The sequence below is a fragment of the Conger conger genome, chromosome 16 (genome assembly GCF_963514075.1).
Source record: "Conger conger chromosome 16, fConCon1.1, whole genome shotgun sequence".
NCBI lineage: Eukaryota > Metazoa > Chordata > Actinopteri > Anguilliformes > Congridae > Conger > Conger conger.
In genome coordinates this window covers 36,598,618-36,618,353 of record NC_083775.1, presented here as the reverse complement: position 1 = coordinate 36,618,353, position 19,736 = coordinate 36,598,618, and the positions used below count along the sequence as shown (strand labels likewise).

The window sequence follows — 19,736 nt, the reverse complement described above, 5'->3', positions numbered from 1 at the left end:
AGGGTTCATTTACTGTGTGTCGCATCACATTTCTCAACTTACCAAGAGTACGCTTGAGTTCAGGTTTATAAAGGTTTCTACGTCCATGCTAACATTGGCTCTTGACAGTCTTAATATGTAATCTTTGGGTGCGCCTCCTGAACAGACACAAATGGAACACAAAGGAAATTAGAACTAGATGGCTACAAGCCAGTCATTAACAACCAAGCAATGCTACCACCTCGGTGGACAACTGTCTGTTCAACCTGTATGAGAGGAATGAAAATAGTGTTATAGCATGCAAATGAAAATGGCCAGCGAGCTACAGGTTGTTGACCATGACACTCACCTAGGTAAGACTGAATGAGCTGGTAAGTCATCAGTGATATGGGATCAGATTCATTAAAGGCCTGTTCAGCTATGAGGAACATTTCATCCTTGAACTCCACAGGACAAGCTGAAATAGTCAAGGCGTTGGCATTTCTGTAAATGTAAAAAAAGGAGCTAGTGTTAGCAGTGCTTTATCTCACACAGTTTAATGGTCCTTACTGTACCTTCATTTAGCATTCAGCTTACACTTTTGCTCAAGGAACTAACTGCAATGTCCCACCTGTAATACAAACCTACAGCCGTTACCCTCAATCAGATTGATCTTTACACAATATGACCCCATAGGTAAAACTCAGTAAGGGCTCGTAGTTTAAACTTTTATAAGTTCTGATCATTAAAACTTCATGAGGCTTCCTAGACTCAATAAGGCCTCACAGTAAAAGCTCAATAAGGGTTCATTAGAATCTCACTTCAGACTCTCAGGGGTGATGTTCCTCAGGACACTGTTGGGAAGGGGGCACAGATTAGGCCCGCCTATTGCATTCAGCTCTGCGGTCCCCAGGGTATTGGCAGGTGTTTCCAAGTATTTTAAGATGATGGCTTTGCTCTACAACAGAAAATGAAGAACAACAACTTTGATTGAAAGGTTCAATAGCTGAAAATAGGGCATCAGTGTAAATGTTGTAGCCCTTGTAATTTGGGAGTATTAATATAAGAAATGTTAGATAACTGTGGATTACATGCCACCATGTGAAAAGTATATTAGATTGGAGTGAAAAGTTCATACATGCCCACTGGTCCTTATTTACATAAAATTTCAGAAATGTTTTGGAATATATACTTTAAGACATGTTCATGCGGTTATGAAGACAGAGCCATAGACTGCGGCTCTCATCATTTATCGTCAGTCAAGTTGACTCCTCGCCCTCCAAAATGTCTGCCCAAAAGATCGGTTTCCCGCGCCTATACGTCATATTGCAGAAGCAAGTGCTGATCTAACTTCCCTTTCAGCTTCTCTTTAATACCCGAGAAAGAGAACCTTCCCTTTTAAATCCCCAGTCCTGTACAGAATATTCAAAAATTGCTGGTTAATAACAGGCAAAAACACTGGGGACAAAAAACACAGATCATAACAGAATCCCCCCCCCCCCCCCCCCCTATGGGCGACACCCGGTGCCCCTCACGTCCAACTCAGGGTGTTTAACAGAAAGGTCATGGAGGTGACATAAGGCTTAACCCAGGAAACATGAAAAACTGGATGGAAGCAGCATAGGGGAGGCGGGAGGCAAAGTCTGATGGCAGACGGGGTGTCAAGTTTGATGTTCTTTGAGCCAGGCCAGTAGGTGCAGTTGAAGTGGAACCTGTTAAAAAACAAGGTGGTTTCGGGGAATCACCTAGGGCCTCCCCAAAATTAGGAGGCTAACAGGTGACGTGATGGTTGGCCTGTAGCGTAGTGGTTAAGGTAAATGACTGGGACACGCAAGGTCGGTGGCTCTAATCCCGGTGTAGCCACGATAAGATCCGCACAGCCGTTGGGCCCTTGAGCAAGGCCCTTAACCCTGCATTGCTTCAGGGGAGGATTGTCTCCTGCTTTGTCTCCTGCTTAGTCTAATCAACTGTACGTCACTCTGGATAAGAGCATCTGCCAAATGCCAATAATGTAATGTAATGGTGGTAACTTCAACCAATGCAGCTCCCGTTAGAGTGTTCGTCCGAAGGGCTTGCCTCAGAGTAGACCTAGTCCAGCACAGTAGAGGCAGAGACATTACAGAATATGCATCTCCCTCCCTTGCGGTGAAAGCCTGGTTCGGCCGACTTGCTAGGGCTCAGGTTCGGGGTCTTCTCCCAAGGGCTGACGACTGGGATGTGGGACGGGTGTAGGTCAGGGGTAAGTGGGTTCTCGGGCATGTCTCGAAGCTCGTTGCTCCCTTAAACGTGAGTCCCCTTGTATGGCTAGACCAATGAGTGCCTCCAGAATAGCAGGTAGTTCGCAGGTCGTCAACTTGTTCAACTGGACAGCCCGTTGTTGAAGGCTCCACCCCGCTGAGACAGCCAGGGTCCGGAACTCGATGGAGTAATACCGAAACAGAACGGTTACCCTGGCGGATGCGGAAGAGTTAACGCGTTGCAACAGGCCCGGAAACCGCAAGGTCGAAGATCCTCTTCATAGCCAAAGTGAAGAGGGTGTTCGGTTGTACTCAGTGGCGCCAAAATCCCGAATCCCGTCCCCCATTCTCATGCTCTGCCAGACAACAGGACGATGACGTAAGCGTCTTGGTTGGGACGACGGGTGGCTGCAGCTGAAATATCAGCAAACACTGAGACAGGAAGGATCCGCAGGCGTCAGGATCTCCATTGTAACGCTCAGCTGGGAGCAGACAGGGTTCTGGGTGGGCACAGACAGGCTCGGGAGCAGGAACAGGATGACAAAGGAAGTCCAATACGTAGTAGAGGTCAAAGGCAGATGGTCCATAACGATAAGGCAGTCCAAACAGGCAGCCAAATCCAAGAGCACAAACCGGTGAATCAAAGTCATATTCGAACAGAGGAGAAATCCAAAAGGCGAAAGTCGAAAACAAAACGGGTCGATACCCAGGTAATCAGACAGGAAAAAACACTGGAAAGTATGGCGGAAGCACATGACAATCTGCCAAAAAACTAACAAAACAAGCAGGTTTAAATAGACGAGGGGAAAATAATAATTAGGTGTGCACAAAAACCAGGAAGTGAAAACAGGTGGAACAAATTAATGTGGAGGAATACAGTCTACGGAAAGCACAGAGGGAAATTTGGAGGGAAAAAAACTGATCATGACACTATCCATTCTATAATCCTGCCTGTGAAATTAAAGAAGCACACATCAGGACAGAATTTGAGAGAGAGCCAGAAACTAAGTCGAGTTTGATCAGGACTGAATGCGCAGTGCTGTCTGCTTCATGGAACCTGTGTTCCTGCATTACCTTTTCAGGCTCCCACGCTCCATCTTCTGAGTTCATTAGAGCAGCCAGGTTGTCAATGGTGATGATGCTCCACTTGCTGATGTCATCCAGGGAGGCCATACGAGACACAGGACCCACGAGTTGCAACTGCACATCTGAAAGGCCCGCTGGGAATGCCTGAGAGACAGGAAATAGCAGAACCGTTCTGTGATTTACGTATGGCACATTTGAAAATATGTTTATGTATTAATGATGACAGCCCTGTGGAACTGACACAATAGTGATAGGTCATATTATTATTGTTATTATTATTATTGTTATTAGTACCTGCTTTGATTTGCTCAGAACAATTGTCTGCAATTCATCCTCATCCACCTTCTGAGCCAGAGCTGCAAAATTGTCCTTCACAACCTGCACGCTTAGACAGTGGCCGAACTGGATGGCATCGTAACCGAAGGGAAAAGAGTCATCGTTGATGGTGACCTGTGTGATGTTTCCAACTGTGCAATGATCTGAAGAAAGACAAACCAATGAAGTGTGAACATGGAAGGGCTTGTACATACTGTACCTAGTGCAATGGAGACATTTCAGAGGGATGACTTTCTTCTTAGGGCAAAGGTCCTAGTTTTAAATAAACAAAGGCTTATTTATGTTATGGGCTGTTAAAGATGACTAGTCAACCAAATGTGTCAGAGCAGACTGGTCACAGGAAGGTGACAGTAATGAAAATAACCACACATTACAACTTTGTTGTACGTCGCTCTGGATAAGAGCGTCTGCTAAATGCCACGTAATGTAATGTAATGTAATGTAGAACAGCATCACTGAACACACAATGCATCATAACTCTTAAGTGGATAGGCTACAGCAGTAGAAGTCTAATAAATACCTAATAAAGTGCTTGGTGAGTGTATCCAAGGCACTTTACAGTTAATGCCTCTCATTCTTCCATTCACACACACCAACGCTGCCATACCAGGCACCAACCAGCGCATCAGGAGCAAGTGGGGGTTGGGAGTCTAGCTAAGGGACACTTCCACACACCCTCCGACTGCCAGAAGACCGCTCTTACCTCCTGAGCAATACCGCCTCCTATTTTTAAACAGAAGTAACAACTAAATTTTGTTCCAACCTACCAGCTCCTTGTATATTTTTGGAACAACGTAATTGTTTGAAAAGTCTTTTGAGCTTCTTCCTTTCCCGCCTGCTTCCTTTCTGTTTCCGGAGCTTTCTCAGGTATCTGCGTTTGACCCTCTGTAATGATGAGAAAAATACAATACAAGCTTCCCAGAGAAGAAAAGGAATTTCTTGCCAATAGAAACAATATTAAAATCAATGTGTGGGTGTGGCTATCTCGAATGAGAAAAAATGGCGCCACCTATTGCAGTTGCTCACAATTGTGTCCTCTTATTTTCAACTGAATAATTACTTTGGTATGAAAGGTCAACATGCACATGGACAAAACTAATCTATCATCTAATGATCCAGTCATGCAAATATGTACGCACCTTTCCAAGACGACACCAGAATGAGCTTCCTAGAAACACTGGGAGGGGTTCCAACTTTTGCAGAGTTTTAAAGTTCCATTTTGAAGGATTTCTGAAAGCAAACAATGAAATCATTTAAAAACATATTTTTATGCTTTAATAACTTTTTTTTGTTTTACTAATGTTACATTTTGGTTTTAGCCCGAGGGACTACGGATGAAAATACACTAACATATAACATATTGTCCATAAAATATAGTTCATAGCATATGAACACTGTGTTCGGCAATGTGCACTGTCTGCACAATAAATGGCATAAATAAAAATATAATTGAATCTGCAAGCAGGGTTTAGGGGCCCAAGCAGTCCAGCAAGGCAGGGTCGCCGTGAAAACTTGATCAGATCATGTTAAAAGGGTAGCTGTAAGCTTTAGGTTTTATGTCAATAAAATATGAGCTCACGCCCTGTTTAGGTCATTGGCTGTGATGGATGAATGTTTTTTGAAAATCATCAGAGACATTTGTGAGGGTTGGTCTGAAGATGATCTGTGCCAAGTTTGGTGAAGATTGGACAAAATATGTTGGCGTTGAAATGTTTTTAAACATTTTGATCAAGTTCAATGGCAACATCAATTAAGTTCAAATAACAGTTTGTCAGGTCTCAGCTTTGGGATTTACCAAAGAATCAGCATACATTAGAATCAGTTTTTCTAAGCGAAATACATTAACAGTAATAAGCAGACATATTTTTGCTTATTGCAGTGCTTCCTCGTGGGAAAATGACACCGGATGTGTGTCATAATGTGTGTCACAGCCTCAAGAAGGAGTCGTGAGTCCATATACCAAGTTTTGTATCAATACATGAAAGCGTTGCTGAGATTCCTGTTTGACGGCTTCGCTGCTAATTTTGATTGGCTATACTTCGGCTTGGTCCGAAGATCAAGAAGATTTGGTGAATACTGGCCAAACTTTGTGGCCCCAGTGGCCAAATAACAGAAATTCTTTCTTGCTTCTTCAAAATGAGGGTCCGAGTCGATTTACCAAGTTTTGTTTTGATACAGCAAAGCATTCCTGAGTTCGGACACCACTTTCTGTTTGGCGACATTGCTGACATTTTTGATTGACTGTAATGGACAAACACTTTAAGGCAAACACATTACCATTATCTGGAAAAATATGTCTTGACATATTGTGGTGCCCTGCAGTGGTCAAATGATTCTATGGTATCAAACTGAGCCAATGTACCCAGTTTGGTGTCGATTCATAAAAGCGTTGCTGAAATATGAGCTCACTTTGTTAGGTGAATTTGCCGCCGATTTCAATTTGCTGTGACGGACAAGCGCTTTCAAAAATCTAAAATCCATCTGATAGCTTTTGTGAGGCTCAGTATGAACATCATCTGTGCCGAGTTTGGTGAAGATTGGATACAATTTGTGGCCTGTGAACATGTTCTTAACTTTTTCAGAAAATCCAATATGGCGGATTTTATGCAAATTCAATTAGTGAGTTTGATCCAAGGAATTTAATGGTACCTCAATTTTGAAAATCATGATTACTCCTCAACTTAAATCCATAAACGTAACTCCAACTTTGACCCGTTGGTAGGGCTAGAGTGCTCGAGGTGTAGACATTAATCTCGGTGAAAAGAATCATGGGACTGTCTCCAATCACTGTGCCAAATTAAAAAACTTTGTAGGGGCTGCCATAGACATCATAGCCAGAAGAAAAAGATGATGATGAACAGTAAGAAAAGGTAGAAACTGATATTTAGACTATTTTAATCCAAAGGATTTTAAAAAAGGTTTATTTTTTAAATCCTGAAAACAAAGTTACAATACTGCCTCCTACAGGTGTTCATTTAGATATTGTGGGATTGTTGGACAGGCAGTCTATCAGAGAGGACAGAACAGACAGGGTCTCCAGTATAGAGGTTAGGTACCACCTTCTGGTCTTCTGTTTGACTCAAATGCACCATACCAGATCAATGAAGCACAGAAATCCTAAATAAATCCAAAACATTTACGTATTTGACCCAGGTCCGAGTTCAGCCCTTATGTCCCTCTGTTAGACTGTTTTCTTTACCTACCCATAAATGGGGGTACCACGGAGAAGAACTTTTTCCATTGCATCGAGCTGCTTGTCTGAGAACTCCTTGCAGTTTTTAAGTTTCTCCAGTATCAGTGGGTCAGAGTCACTGATGTGAGACTCATCCAGTGTGCAGCACATGTTTCCCAGAACCTCCACAGTCTCCTTGTTCAGGTTTGTTCCTGTTACACCCTGGAATAAATAAAATGCATAGATTAATGAATGTAAACGGGCCGGAGGGCGGCACCTGTTCTGGATTTCATGTCCTTTTATCATCCCATATTGTACAACAGGGTAAGTGGACTCTTTAGTACAAAGAAACATTTATTTGTTGTCTACCTACAAAGTGGTGGCAGTACCTACCACTGGATTTAATCAATTTTGAAGAATCGATTAAAATTAATTTAACAGTTCACCAGTGCTACTCACCAGGCAGCTTTTGGCATTGCTCAGTAACTCTGCTTTCTTCCCACTCAAAGCGTCAGACAGAACATCAAAGTCTGCTTCTCCGGTTTGTATGAAGTACGCCTTGCATGTTGCCTGCTGCACGGTGGAGTAGCTACAGGAGCACATGGGCACAGAAACCTTAAGGACATGCAGGAGTATAGTATGCAGGATAAGAACATGCAGGAAGAGAGTATTCAGGAGGTGAGTATGCTGGAAAAGAGCATGCAGGGTAACATGAAGAAGATGAATCCTTCATTAAGATTTGAAGCACAAAAGCTATTTCTGAAGTTGACTTCGAAAATTTGGCTTAGGTTTAAAGGTTGGGTGAGATTAGTAAAAATAATCTGTCTTTCCAAAGTTGCCCTCGATCAGCTTCCATTGGGACAGATAAGTTTGCCCTGGCCATTCACTGGAGAACTGGAAGTAGGAAGAATTTGGTCCCTCTTGTGTTAGAGTGTTATGTGCGTTTGTTAAGTCCACTTGTATTATAAAGTATGAAGTTTTCGGATCTAACCTGCGTCTCTCCTCTGGTGTCCAGTAATTATTTATTTGAAGGCCCATATTTCTAGGAAAAGAGCCACCAGGTGTGGGTCTAATGTTATATGCTGTATGTATTTGTGTACATCTAATTGCATTCCCTGTCTCTCCTACATATTCATGTAACAGTGGACATACGGTATATGCAATTTTTGAAATCGAATGTTAGGTTTAGAAAGTTAGGCTAAGGTTAGAAAGTTGGGCTAGCATTAGAAAGTTGTGTTAGGGTTAGAAAGTTGGGTTTGGTTTAACATTAGAAAGATAACTCACTCTAGGTACAACAGCATGTCGGAAGGTAATTCTGTGAAATTCTGTGGCCTTTCACTCTTGATGATATTGCTCATGCAGGTTAACTGTCGAAAAGAAATAGCACATTATACTTTAATCCATCTCTTGCCACGCTATGAATTTCTAGTATTTTTATCCTCGGTTTGAGCATTTCAGCATTACCTGGGGTTCGCGCAGAACCACCTTTCTTTGGTTCCTTCTCCTCCTGCAAGCTCTGATGAGATTTCTGACTTTTGTTTTTTTTAAACGGCGAATCCTTGTGCACGAGAATCCCTGGAGCATCTCTGTTGAAAGGCTACAATAAAAATAAGAAAGTCACATGGTTACATACACACGGTATGTCAATATGTGCTCACACACACACACACACACACACACACAAAAGTCTATTTTTCTCACTTATTTTTCATACATTCCATCACATTCTTGTCTTCTTGTAATATAATCAGTTTCCATAGTTCAACGCATTGAAACAAGTAAAAATATTGTTTTAGGGTGCAGGCATCCAAATTCTGAATAACTCAATATCATGTGAGCTATAAAAGTACCAATTCAACTCTCCTATTGAAAAAAAAATTATGGAACCCTCTCCAACACATTTTTGAGCAAATATTAAGAACTTAATCCAGGGTGTTCACATTTTTGTCTGTCAAGGTCACCTATGCTTACTCAAAAGATGAAGAGACAGCCATCTGTCATTGCAATAAAAAGAGTGGAAAAGCTATGGATATTATAGAAAATTCAAAGGTATTACTACTCACTCATCAGCATCACTGGTTCCTTCAGCAACTATATCAAAAAGCAGAGCCGCCTGCAAATAAAATTCATGAAATTAAAGACCAACTTCTCGGTAAAGTGTGTAAAGTCCACTTGGCATGTTAGTCACTTGGTAATTATGTTAAAGTTCAATTAAATTAGCAAGAATGACAATCCTTATTCCACAACAGGATAAAAGTCCAAAAATATCTTTTCCATGGAGTGCTTCTTTAACATGGGTGGGGGAAGGTGCTGTGTGGCTTATCCTGTTAAAGCACTGTTGCAGTGTGTGGATGGGTGCCACACTCTGGAATATGGTAGTTTATTGTGCCCCCAGTGGCCATGTTGATTCAATACCAGCATAAAACAATAACATTAACCTTAAAGTAAAACTTTTATTGCTTAATGATTCAAAGAGCAGTACAAAACCCATATACAACTGTATAGATTAGACTCTTTGTACTTTTGATGTAAAAAAAGACCCTGTGATTTTCAGAAAAGCCACATCAGGCATAACAAAAGTAAATATAGCTGCAAGCAGCAATCCCAAGGGCCAAGCAGCAAGGCCAACACGCCATTGCAACATTGGAGCTACCCTCTACCATTGTGAAAAGTTTCATAAAAAATGACAAATTGGTTGTAGGTGCTGCCATAGACTCACATTGCTTGAAAATGCTGCCACTTTTAAACATTTTGCCTTGCGATGACGCCAACACCAGGGGCCATTAAGAACAAAATCTAATGATTGTAGGTCAAACGGGGCAAGAGTTCAAACGGGGCCTGTTCAAAGTTAGCCATTTCAATTGATTGCTATTGCCCAACCAATGTAAAATTAATGTCATGGCTTTTTGCCATTACTCTCTACCATTATGCTAAATTTCAGAAAACACCAGGGTGCCTTCACATGTTTAGTGCTTGGCCCCCTCGAAACAAAACCGTACTTTCTGGAACAGAACAAGGCCGGAAACTCACCAAAAAAACTCACTCACCAAAATGGATATTTTCTAATCCAAAAACTCAGTCAAATCACTGATAATCTTACTACACTGGCATCGTAAATAAATACATAATTATTTTTCATTCTACAGGAATAGCCCATACATTACTTTCCATGTGTTTTCAGGAGAACCTGAAAATCTGCATTTCAGTTTTATTAAATACAATTTGATATTGGTGGAAATATCATAGCATGTTACAGTAACCTTATAGTTTCCTATTAATCAATCTCATATCCACAGCCTTCAAACATAGTTTACAGCATCCTTCGAGCTGAAATAGTTCATTTGCTTATGTATTGCATACCAAGCTAATTGTAGATAGCTTTTTTGGTTTCATCCAGTGTCAGATGAACATGTAATTACTACAGAATAAAGACAATATAAAATGATTTTTAAGACCTTCTAAGATTAGATGTTGCCTCTATCTTTACTGAAGGATCACGTGACTTTTTTCAGGCCCCATGGTCTGGTATCTGTTAAAGCATTGTATCAGTGTGTGGATGGGCCCCATGGTCTGGTATCTGGTAAAGTACTGTATCAGTGTGTGGATGGGCCCCATGGTCTGGTATCTGGTAAAGTACTGTATCAGTGTGTGGATGGGCCCCATGGTCTGGTATCTGGTAAAGTACTGTATCAGTGTGTGGATGGGCCCCATGGTCTGGTATCTGTTAAAGCACTCCACAGGATGAAGACACACAGTTGGCTCCAGCACTGCTCATGGATGGGAGGGTTTCAAGCGTTAACAGCTGTGAATAATGCCGCTTTCCTAAGAATCAGGAGATGTGTAAAAATGTAATAGGTTTGCGATGCTGTACCTGCTCAGGTTTCCATTTTTTCTTATTTATCTTCTGCACCACAGCTGGATCCATATTTTCAGAAAAGATCAGCAGACTTCTGGGGATTTCTGAGGCTAGGTCATCAGGGACGTTGTTTAACAGTATCTGGGGTGTAGAATCCACTTCGATAATCTTTGGAAAGGAGAATGGGAAAGAGAGAACGGGGTTATCTCTTGTCCACTGTAGTTATTAAACTGCTTGATTTTTAATGAGACTAATGATCTCAGGAAAATGACAAAAGATAATTCATTATTTGTGTAAGAAACCCATACTAAACGCTAAATGCATGCTAATAAAAAAAAAAAAAAATGCATGAAATTAAAAAAACCCATTTTGTATTGTATTATTTCCAGAGAAGTTATACAGAGCGTGACAGTGGACATTTTATTTCCACAAACATCTTTTCTGAATTTGCTCTTTGGTCCAATCAAAATCGATGTACATACAAGCCTCATACAACAACAAAAAATGTTTATCAATACAAATATACAGTAGGCCTAAAGATAATTTAACAACATTAACTCATCGGAATTAGCTTTACATTTTTATTCACACATAGTACCTTATATATCCTGGCTTCAGCTTACGATAATAGCCGTGTTCGGAACACATAATTCATTTTGTTTAACAATAAAAGTGTTTGATAATGATGATTGATCGCTCAGCCAATCCCAACACTTAATAGTGGCATATTTACTGTTTTGGATTACATGGCTATTCGAGCCTCTGGGAGAAACCTCACTGATATGTTTGCGGAGAGGCATGGATGGCTGATGTATGCGCATGACTCTGAAGTCACCATGCCGTTTATGGCACCACTTCAGTGTTTCCTTATTGTAATCAACACGAACACTGCATACACAGTATACGAACAGTTGCTTCTCATAGTCTGACACACCTGGGATATTTTATTTTATGAATCCTAGATTAGAATTTTGTAGACACCTTTCTTAAGGACCACTATAAGAATCATTTAAGAACAGTTTTGTGAATGATGCTCAATGTTTCAGCCAATCACTGGGAAGTGATTTAAAGGCAATGTAGCACTTTCTTAGCATACCTTTTGGACGAATTTCTCCCGCACAATTACAGGAGCACTCAGAAGGTTGTTAACAAAAACTGGATTGGAAGCGGTTTGCTGAGCTACAGTGGGGGAGATTTTTGAAATGGCTGAAAAGGGAACGCCTTGTATTAGAGAGCCCAGGCTTTCCAGATTTTCCTGATTGTCAACCTGTGGAAGGAAAGCATATTTTTGAAGAAAAACTACGGAAATTACAAATGCACTGACATAAACTAGTACTTAATGACAAAAATAATACAACATTTGCGGTTATTAGGAGTATAGTAATACTTAATAGATTATGTAATTCAAAATGTGTGCCTGTGTCTGTGTGTGTGTGTGTCCACTGCTTGACCCAATCATATACTTGTTTCATCTTTGTAAATAAAGGGAGACATTATTTTTCTAGAATTAGCATCTTCTAAATATTTTTCCTTCAATTCACATAGTGAATTGCCTATTTTCCATGTTCAGCTCAAAAATGACTTTGCTGTTGTACAGACAGGATGCGATGAGTAAAAACGGACCTGGAAGTTTTGTCCAAGGATCGCTGCTATGATGCTATTGGACTGGGCCTGGTTCCAGCCTGAAACTTTGCCCAGGTTCTTAAGGGACCCGATGATGACGCTTGGAGGAGCTCCACTGATCTGGCCTGGACTCAAACCTGTCACCTGGTTTCCCAGGGCAGTGATCAGTCCAGGACTGAGTGTTTTAATATTCCCAGCCAGCACTGCCGGAATCTGAAATAATGAAAACAACACTCGTCAAAAAAACAACCAGTGACAGGACCAATTATTCAACTACTCAACAATTCCACCTATCAAGAAAGCAATCAACTAATCAGGGAATCAGTAAACCACTCAACCAGAAAACAAAAAACAACCAATTCACTTGTCCATCAATCAGCCACTCACAAATTATCCTCATCAGTGTTCTAAATTAATTTTGTTGTTATTATTATTATTATTATATATATTTTTTATGAATGTTTAGTGCCATAGGCAAATCAAATGAACGAACAAACAGTGTACGAGAGAAAAGTTATTGAGATGAAAGATGTGGAGATTATCACTTAACAGAACCAATAATTGATGTTGGCATACGATCTTGATAATCATTCCAAAACTTTGTCAAAACGAGGTTTGTGGAAAAGAAAAACAGAATGTCATGCAATAACTGAAATGGTTGTTCAAATGAAATAATTCAGAGCAGAAGTTTTATGACTCTGCCTGTTTTAATATATTACTTACATGGGGTTCCACAGCAGTGCAGGACTGATTTATGTTCCTGATAACAGCCAGAGTCTGACTCTCATCCAGGCTGGACAAAGCCTCTCCTGAAGCATAGCATTGGAGTCGGGGCGGCAGTCTGTAAAAGGCAGACCAGTGTTACTCGAGGCAGGAGGGCTTGACCCCAACATGTCCCACAATTTATCACGTGGTGAATATAGTAGTTCAGTAATTCAGGACCTGGTTCTAAAAATGTGACCTATCACTTTAAGTAAGGGATAATACCCTATGAACGAGTCAGTTATGAGGCAATAACTGCCCCACATATTTGTTCATAGGGTATTATCCCACTGTAATGTAGCTATGCACAATTTATTTTTAGTTTCGAAACAAATGTATTAATTGAAATACAATGGTAACGGGAGAAAATATAGCCCCTGTTGCTGGGAAAAAATAACTTTGCACAGCCTAAAATTGCCTCAAACCTAACTGCATCAGACAGACACTGATCAGCCACAACATTAAAACCACCTGCTTAAAGCGTTTTTTCATGAACGGGAGAACGAGAGGGCACAAACGGAAACTGGCAAAGGAGAAATTCCATACAGATTGTATTTTAGAAAGTATTTTTTCACACAGCGAGTGGTCAATGTGTGGAATAGCTTGCCAGACCTGGCCTGATAGTGTTAGACATGATTTAGCTTGCTTAAAGGCAAGCATTGCTGGGCTGAATGGCCTGTTCTCACCATTACCTTATGTCATGTCATGTCATGTGAGCAGAAAATAATAAGTGAATGGCATTCAAAAGTTACATTTTTAAATGAAAATGGAAATCTTCCTCGTTCTATGCTTTCTTATAACAAGGTTATAAGAAATTAAGCGATGCGATATAACCGAGGTGGTTGGTTATTTGTCTGTGTGGTGGTATAAATCTAAGACATTGAAAATGAAATTACAAATAAAAACTAGTGGAAAATGTAAAGTTATTAAGATTGATTAGTTATTGTAGTTAAAATCAACAGTCTTATCATATAAAGAAGAACAAACTCTGATCGTATGCATGTTTCTTGAATGAGGCCCATTGAATGTCAGCATTCCAATTGGAAAAGATGATACAGAATTCCACAAATAATATATAAATATATAGTATTTATTTTTTATATTTTAATGGAAATTTGCTTGCCGTATTCTGGTCTTTAAACACATTCACATTTCTTTATCAATTTATATTTTGAATTCATCAACTTATTTTGTTCAGTGCAACACGCATACAATTAATTTTGTCTAAAGCATGTTCAAACTGGACTTTGGGTTTCACAGAAGCAGTCCTAACATTTACAGTGAATGGAACAATGACTCATATTAGACAGTAAGCATGTGAGGTGTTTCTGTAGGGCAATGGTGTGGTTTACATGCCAAGCTTACTTTGTGGGAAGGAATTGTGGGTTCTCCTGGAAGATGGACTCAGTGTACCATGAGACCACGTCATCTGGGATGCCAGGTTGACTTAAGAGCTCGATATTTTGTCGATTGACAGAGAAGGCCTGAAGCTGAAAGTGAAAACACACACGCATAATTAAACAAACCTGCTGTATCTGAAATGCAACATTTTGATTGTCTTCAGTATAAGTTTGATCAAACTCTCTTAAACTAAATAACACTCAGTAGAACTCTCACTCAAACTCAAAAACTCTCTGTGCAAACTCTTTCTCAATCTCAATACCTGTCAGTACAAACACTATTTTAAACTCAACAACTCTCACTTCAAACTCTCCTAAAATCAATAACTCTCCTAAAATGTCCAAACTCTCTTGAACTCAATCACTCTTTACAATATAATACAAATACAATACAATACAATACAATATAATACAAACTTTCTTAAACTCAGTACCTCTCAGTGCAAACTCTCTCAAACTCAGTAACTCTCTCAGTGAAAAAAAGTCTTACCCTCAGTAACTCTCAGTGCAAACTCGCTCTTCAACACAATACTCAGTACAAACTCCCTTAAACTCAGTAACGCTCAGTACAAACCCTATTAAGCTCAGCAACTCTCACTGCAAACTCTCATGAAATCAACAACTCTGTACAAACGGTCTTAAACTGAATAACTCTGTACAAACTCTCTTAAGCTCAGAAACTCTCACTGCAAACTTTCTTATGCCCAGTAACGCTCAGTGCAAACCTTCTCTTCAACCCTGTAACTCTCAGTACAAGTTCTCTTTAGCTCAGCAACTCTCACTGCAAACTCTCCTAAAATCAATAACTGTCCAAACTCTCTTAAACTCAATGGCTCTCAGTGCAAACTCTTAAGCTCAATAACTATCGGTGCAAACTCTCTTAGACTCAACTTAAGGGCAAAGAAAAACTGACAAAAAAGCACTTATAAATGTTAGAAGAAAAAAAAAAAACATACTGCTTCTTCTGAACCAAATGTTCTGAAGTCATCCGAGTCAGCGAATCTAATGAAATTGCAAAAGTAGTTGAAAAACCAAGCTGTGGAGTTGAGGGTCGGGTCATTGCGGTCGTAGCACTTTGGACTTCCATCTTTAATGACAACAAAAAGAAGTGTACAGATGTATGTATGCTTTAAATTGGGCAAAGCCTTTTTCATTAAACCTATGCAAATATTGTATTATAAAATAGAATGATTCAGAAATTGCACAGTATTAACAAAAATCTTTTTGAATATTTACTAGAAGGCAGGAAGTGGGCCTCACCTGTGCTGAGGTAGGTCTTAATGGTGTCATACACTTCATCTTCTTCGATATCCGTCCTGCTGAAGTTGTAGTCGGTTCCCAGTAAGAAGATGCTACAAAATGAAAATGAAACCAGATGCACTTTGACTTTTTGAAGTTGTCAGTAAAATTATTGTCATGTAATGAATGCCTGAACACAGGTGAGTGAGAGGATGCTATTCCACCTGCTTTTAATGCTTACAGGTTCCTGAAGGCCAAGCATGATGCATTGAGGGTATCCTGGGAGCTGATGAGGTCCTCATTGAGGAATTGCAAGTAACCATTAAGCCGACTGACAAACCATCTCTTCACTTCTTCCTCATTGTCACTTCTGAGGGCCAGGGGCCACACACAGGGCAAGATCTGTGACCTCACGTGTTCTGAAAATTCCTCCTGTGGGAAAAACAGCACACAAATATTATGACCTAATCCCATGACTCTTAATTTAGGTGTGTTCAGACCAAACTTCAGGAGCCATACTAATTTCTGACAGTGGGCATGACACTGATGTTAGAATTTGTTTTCCTGATATCAATCAGGTTTGGGTTCCAGTTCTATTCATAATTGACATAAAATAAAAAGCTCATGTTGGGCCAGCTTGTTCTTATTCACTCTCCCAACATCACTGCTCACCGTCTCCAGGAGTTCGGGGGTCTGTCGGTGGTGCAGCAGGAGGGTGCAGAGGTCTGTGCTGTTATCTATAAACATCGGTTTCCTCAGCAGCTCACCAAGCTCATTGGGAGGAATGGAGTTTATCAGCTGCAGTGGGGAAAACAGGAGAATTGAGGAGACAAATCCTGACCAATAAAAATCTATTGGAAGGGAGGAGCCAAATCCTGGCCATTAAAAATGTATTAGAGGGGAGGAGCCAAATGTTTCTAAATCTACAGAAAGAAACAGGCTAAAGCTACTGGAGGGGTTATACAGCATCTTTACTTACCTCTGCCTGTCTGTCAGGAGGCATCAGTGAAAGGACAGTAGACAGTTGGGGAGAAGGGAATTTGACGATGCTTTTTTTCAGAAACTGGTAGAAACTCTGGTTTGTGTAGCAGCGCAGTGGCTGAGGGTCTGTGAGAAAGGAAAGGCCACGGCTTAGTGTTTGACATAAACAGCCAGGCACAGATTACTGTACTATGAAGCACCACCAAAGAGCAGCACAGATCAACAGCCAAATCTCAGATTACTCAGTACCAGTGTTACTGTTACTTTTTGCACTGTTCATGCCTCTCTGCCATTTTTTCTAGCAATTTATATCTCTAGGGAGTGAGGCGAGAAGACAATGACTCTATGTGCGAAATAACATGACCTCTAGGCAGTGACACAATATAACACTGACTCTTTGTGCTGAAGATGTCTGTGTATAAATTTGGTATTTTGTTCAGTACCTCTGAGTGAGTCAACAATGTTTTTGATGACCTCGCTTTCCGTGTCATCATCAAGGGTTTGGCGGATACCGCTAAGATGCTTCACCCTGAAAATCACATGAAAAGGAGAAGTGAGAGCTATGAATGGATAAATATTCCCATAGAAAATGTCTGAATCCAAAACAGTTACATCATTTTATCCAGGTCTAACAATTTTCATTCAAACCGCCAGCATTGATTGTCCACTCTCCTGAATTATGAGCACTGCAAAAAATGTCTGACCTAACAAGCGGTTTTAGTCTTGTAATGAGAGTTAAGATCTTTTTTCTTTCTTTGAAGTAGAAAACATTAGCCTGTAACTGTTTTCTTGACAAGTCATCCCATTGGCAGACTGACCATTTTGCAGTGGGAAAGTTCCTAAAGGACTTTACTGTAGGTTAGAGCAGGAGGAAGGAAGAGAGGCCATCTTACAATTCCTGGCTGATGTTGCAGTCCCTGCGCTTGACGATGTTGAAGAGAGGGCCCACGTGTTCCCGTTGCAGGTTCAGGAGCAGGGGCGGCAGACGTTGCTGAAGCCATACCTGGGCTTCCTCATCGCTGACCGCGGCATCGGAGAGGTTGGCTCGGTCCAGCACCTGCTGCAGCATTGCAGAGCGCGCCTCCATCGGGAAGGGCCGACCCTAAAGGAGACAGAGCGTCACCACTCACCCGAGGAGCAGATCCTTTGGAGAGGTTTTCAGTCCCCCACAGAGGACAGCTGCCCTTTGGCTTTGATTTCTGCCAGACAGACAGTGTAGTACTCCCAGAAGGTACGGGAGTCTCCCAGAATTTGTCACCTGCTCCCTGATGCCTGCGATTGAGGCTTTTCTCTCATAAAAGGGATTAAAGTGAACTGCAGGATATTCTTCAGGTAGCAGAACGAGGTGGCATGAATTATTAAATGATATAAATTAGCAAAGGATAAACTCCACGCAGTCATTAGGAAGTATCCCTTCACACAGAGAGTGGTAACTGTGTGGAATAGCTTGCCAGGTCATGGAGTGAAGGCAGAATCTCTGGGGGGGTTTTCAAGACCAGGCTTGATATAGTACTAGATAGCTTTTAGGTAAACAAAGCATTAGGTACTGCCCACTTGTAGTGCTAGGCTGAATGGCCTGCTCTTGTCATTATGTTATGTTATGAGTGTTTTTAGAGAACAGTCTTACTTTTACAGGACTAGGTCCTTCAGGTGTGACGCCCAACAGAATCGCAACATTTCTTATGGTCTTTGGATGTTCTTGGAATTTTCCACAACAACTAAAATGACCCATTTCACTTCCTGGTGGTTACACTGGTTACACAACCCTCACAATAAAGACAACATTTTGTAGACCTTCTCAAAGCCCAGTGTTGGTCTGCACTTCATACCTCAATGACTGTTGAAAACCTATCAAAGAACGTTCCCAATTGGTCGTCTGCCACGTGGCTCATTAGTTTGCTGACGTCTTCAGCAGTTTCCAGTTGTCCTGGAGCAGCAAAGAAGTTAGCCAACTGCTTAACGGGCAGATGACGCAGAGCTTCCTCCTACAGACCCACAGGGAAGACAAACTTTAGACCTCTAATTCTGAATGACAGAATTCTTTACTCATAATGTCAGTCTTCATTACAGAGATCTCTTTACATCCTCCTACATTTCCTATATTTGTCTACAGATATCTTCCATGTTTGCGGCACTTTAACCTACCACAGAGAAGTTTCTGTTGAGCCTCTGGATGTCTTCGGGGGTTAGGAAACTAGAAAATTTCCCAAAGTTCTTCTGAAGCCATGGCACACTGCCGTTTGAACTGCGGACACACCCTGGGTCTGGAAAATGCATGTGGCAGATTATTACTTGCATTACTTTATAATTCAGTAATTCAATTTTAATATTCACTGGCCTCAGTCAGCACTGATTTGGTTCAGATTTGATTCCAAACCAAGGAACCATGCATGAGAACAAGATTAATGGCTGAACCCTATCAACTTTGCCCCCTTGTGGTTGAGTCATAAACCTCCCAAATTATTGCTGTGTTCATATTTATATAATACAAAAATAAATACTGTGACGTAAAAAAACCTGATGCCAGACTGTTAGAAAGACTCTCCGCTAGTGAAAACATCAGCTTAGATGCTTATCAGCCTCTCATTATACCCAAGTACCTTGAACTACTTCTTATTGTTGCGTAAATGCAGTGCTAGGTCATTTCACTACCAAACTAATGTTAAACTTAGTAAGCTTCTTGTACGGCATTTCCTTTTTCAACACTTGAAAAACATACTCTCATATGTGTGAATGTAAGTGTGACCAGGTTGGGTTCTAAAAGTTACCCACAAGATGTGAGATAACCACTGATATTATCTGGGGGCATTCCTTGAGACAAGGGATACACCCCAGAGGAGTAAGGGATAAACAAGAAAGGGAATAAATTACTCCCTGGTAACTAGCCAACCGATAAAACAACCTATCAAAACAGTCGCAAAGTTTAGTCTGAATCGAGTGAGGAAACAAGACACGGCAGGGAAACTCAACCTCACATCCTACAGATTATGGTGGTCATAAAATGAGATGAGTAAACCGTAGGTACACCTATAGCGGAAGGGAGATGCCTACCCAGGCTCCCAACAGCATTATAGCCTACCTTGGAC

At 40.9% G+C, this 19,736-nt stretch overlaps 1 protein-coding gene across 1 annotated transcript in view; it reads right to left on the bottom strand.

The window, feature by feature from the left end:
* The window catches only part of LOC133114199 (uncharacterized), a 67,217-nt gene that overhangs the window by 38,212 nt on the left and 9,269 nt on the right, over positions 1 to 19,736 (bottom strand). Inside the window, exons 16-41 of the mRNA XM_061223367.1 lie at positions 18,796 to 18,914; positions 18,480 to 18,635; positions 17,544 to 17,752; positions 17,094 to 17,179; positions 16,649 to 16,776; positions 16,342 to 16,467; positions 15,911 to 16,101; positions 15,691 to 15,782; positions 15,387 to 15,517; positions 14,396 to 14,520; positions 12,992 to 13,109; positions 12,269 to 12,481; positions 11,742 to 11,912; positions 10,661 to 10,813; positions 8,853 to 8,902; positions 8,254 to 8,386; positions 8,074 to 8,156; positions 7,249 to 7,378; positions 6,821 to 7,011; positions 4,757 to 4,847; positions 4,385 to 4,502; positions 3,576 to 3,760; positions 3,270 to 3,425; positions 780 to 916; positions 329 to 462; positions 43 to 137 (exon numbers count right to left, since the gene is read on the bottom strand). Of these exons, the coding sequence (XP_061079351.1) occupies positions 43 to 137; positions 329 to 462; positions 780 to 916; positions 3,270 to 3,425; positions 3,576 to 3,760; positions 4,385 to 4,502; positions 4,757 to 4,847; positions 6,821 to 7,011; positions 7,249 to 7,378; positions 8,074 to 8,156; positions 8,254 to 8,386; positions 8,853 to 8,902; positions 10,661 to 10,813; positions 11,742 to 11,912; positions 12,269 to 12,481; positions 12,992 to 13,109; positions 14,396 to 14,520; positions 15,387 to 15,517; positions 15,691 to 15,782; positions 15,911 to 16,101; positions 16,342 to 16,467; positions 16,649 to 16,776; positions 17,094 to 17,179; positions 17,544 to 17,752; positions 18,480 to 18,635; positions 18,796 to 18,914 (3,521 nt within the window). The remainder of the gene's footprint in view (positions 1 to 42; positions 138 to 328; positions 463 to 779; positions 917 to 3,269; positions 3,426 to 3,575; positions 3,761 to 4,384; positions 4,503 to 4,756; positions 4,848 to 6,820; positions 7,012 to 7,248; positions 7,379 to 8,073; positions 8,157 to 8,253; positions 8,387 to 8,852; positions 8,903 to 10,660; positions 10,814 to 11,741; positions 11,913 to 12,268; positions 12,482 to 12,991; positions 13,110 to 14,395; positions 14,521 to 15,386; positions 15,518 to 15,690; positions 15,783 to 15,910; positions 16,102 to 16,341; positions 16,468 to 16,648; positions 16,777 to 17,093; positions 17,180 to 17,543; positions 17,753 to 18,479; positions 18,636 to 18,795; positions 18,915 to 19,736) is intronic.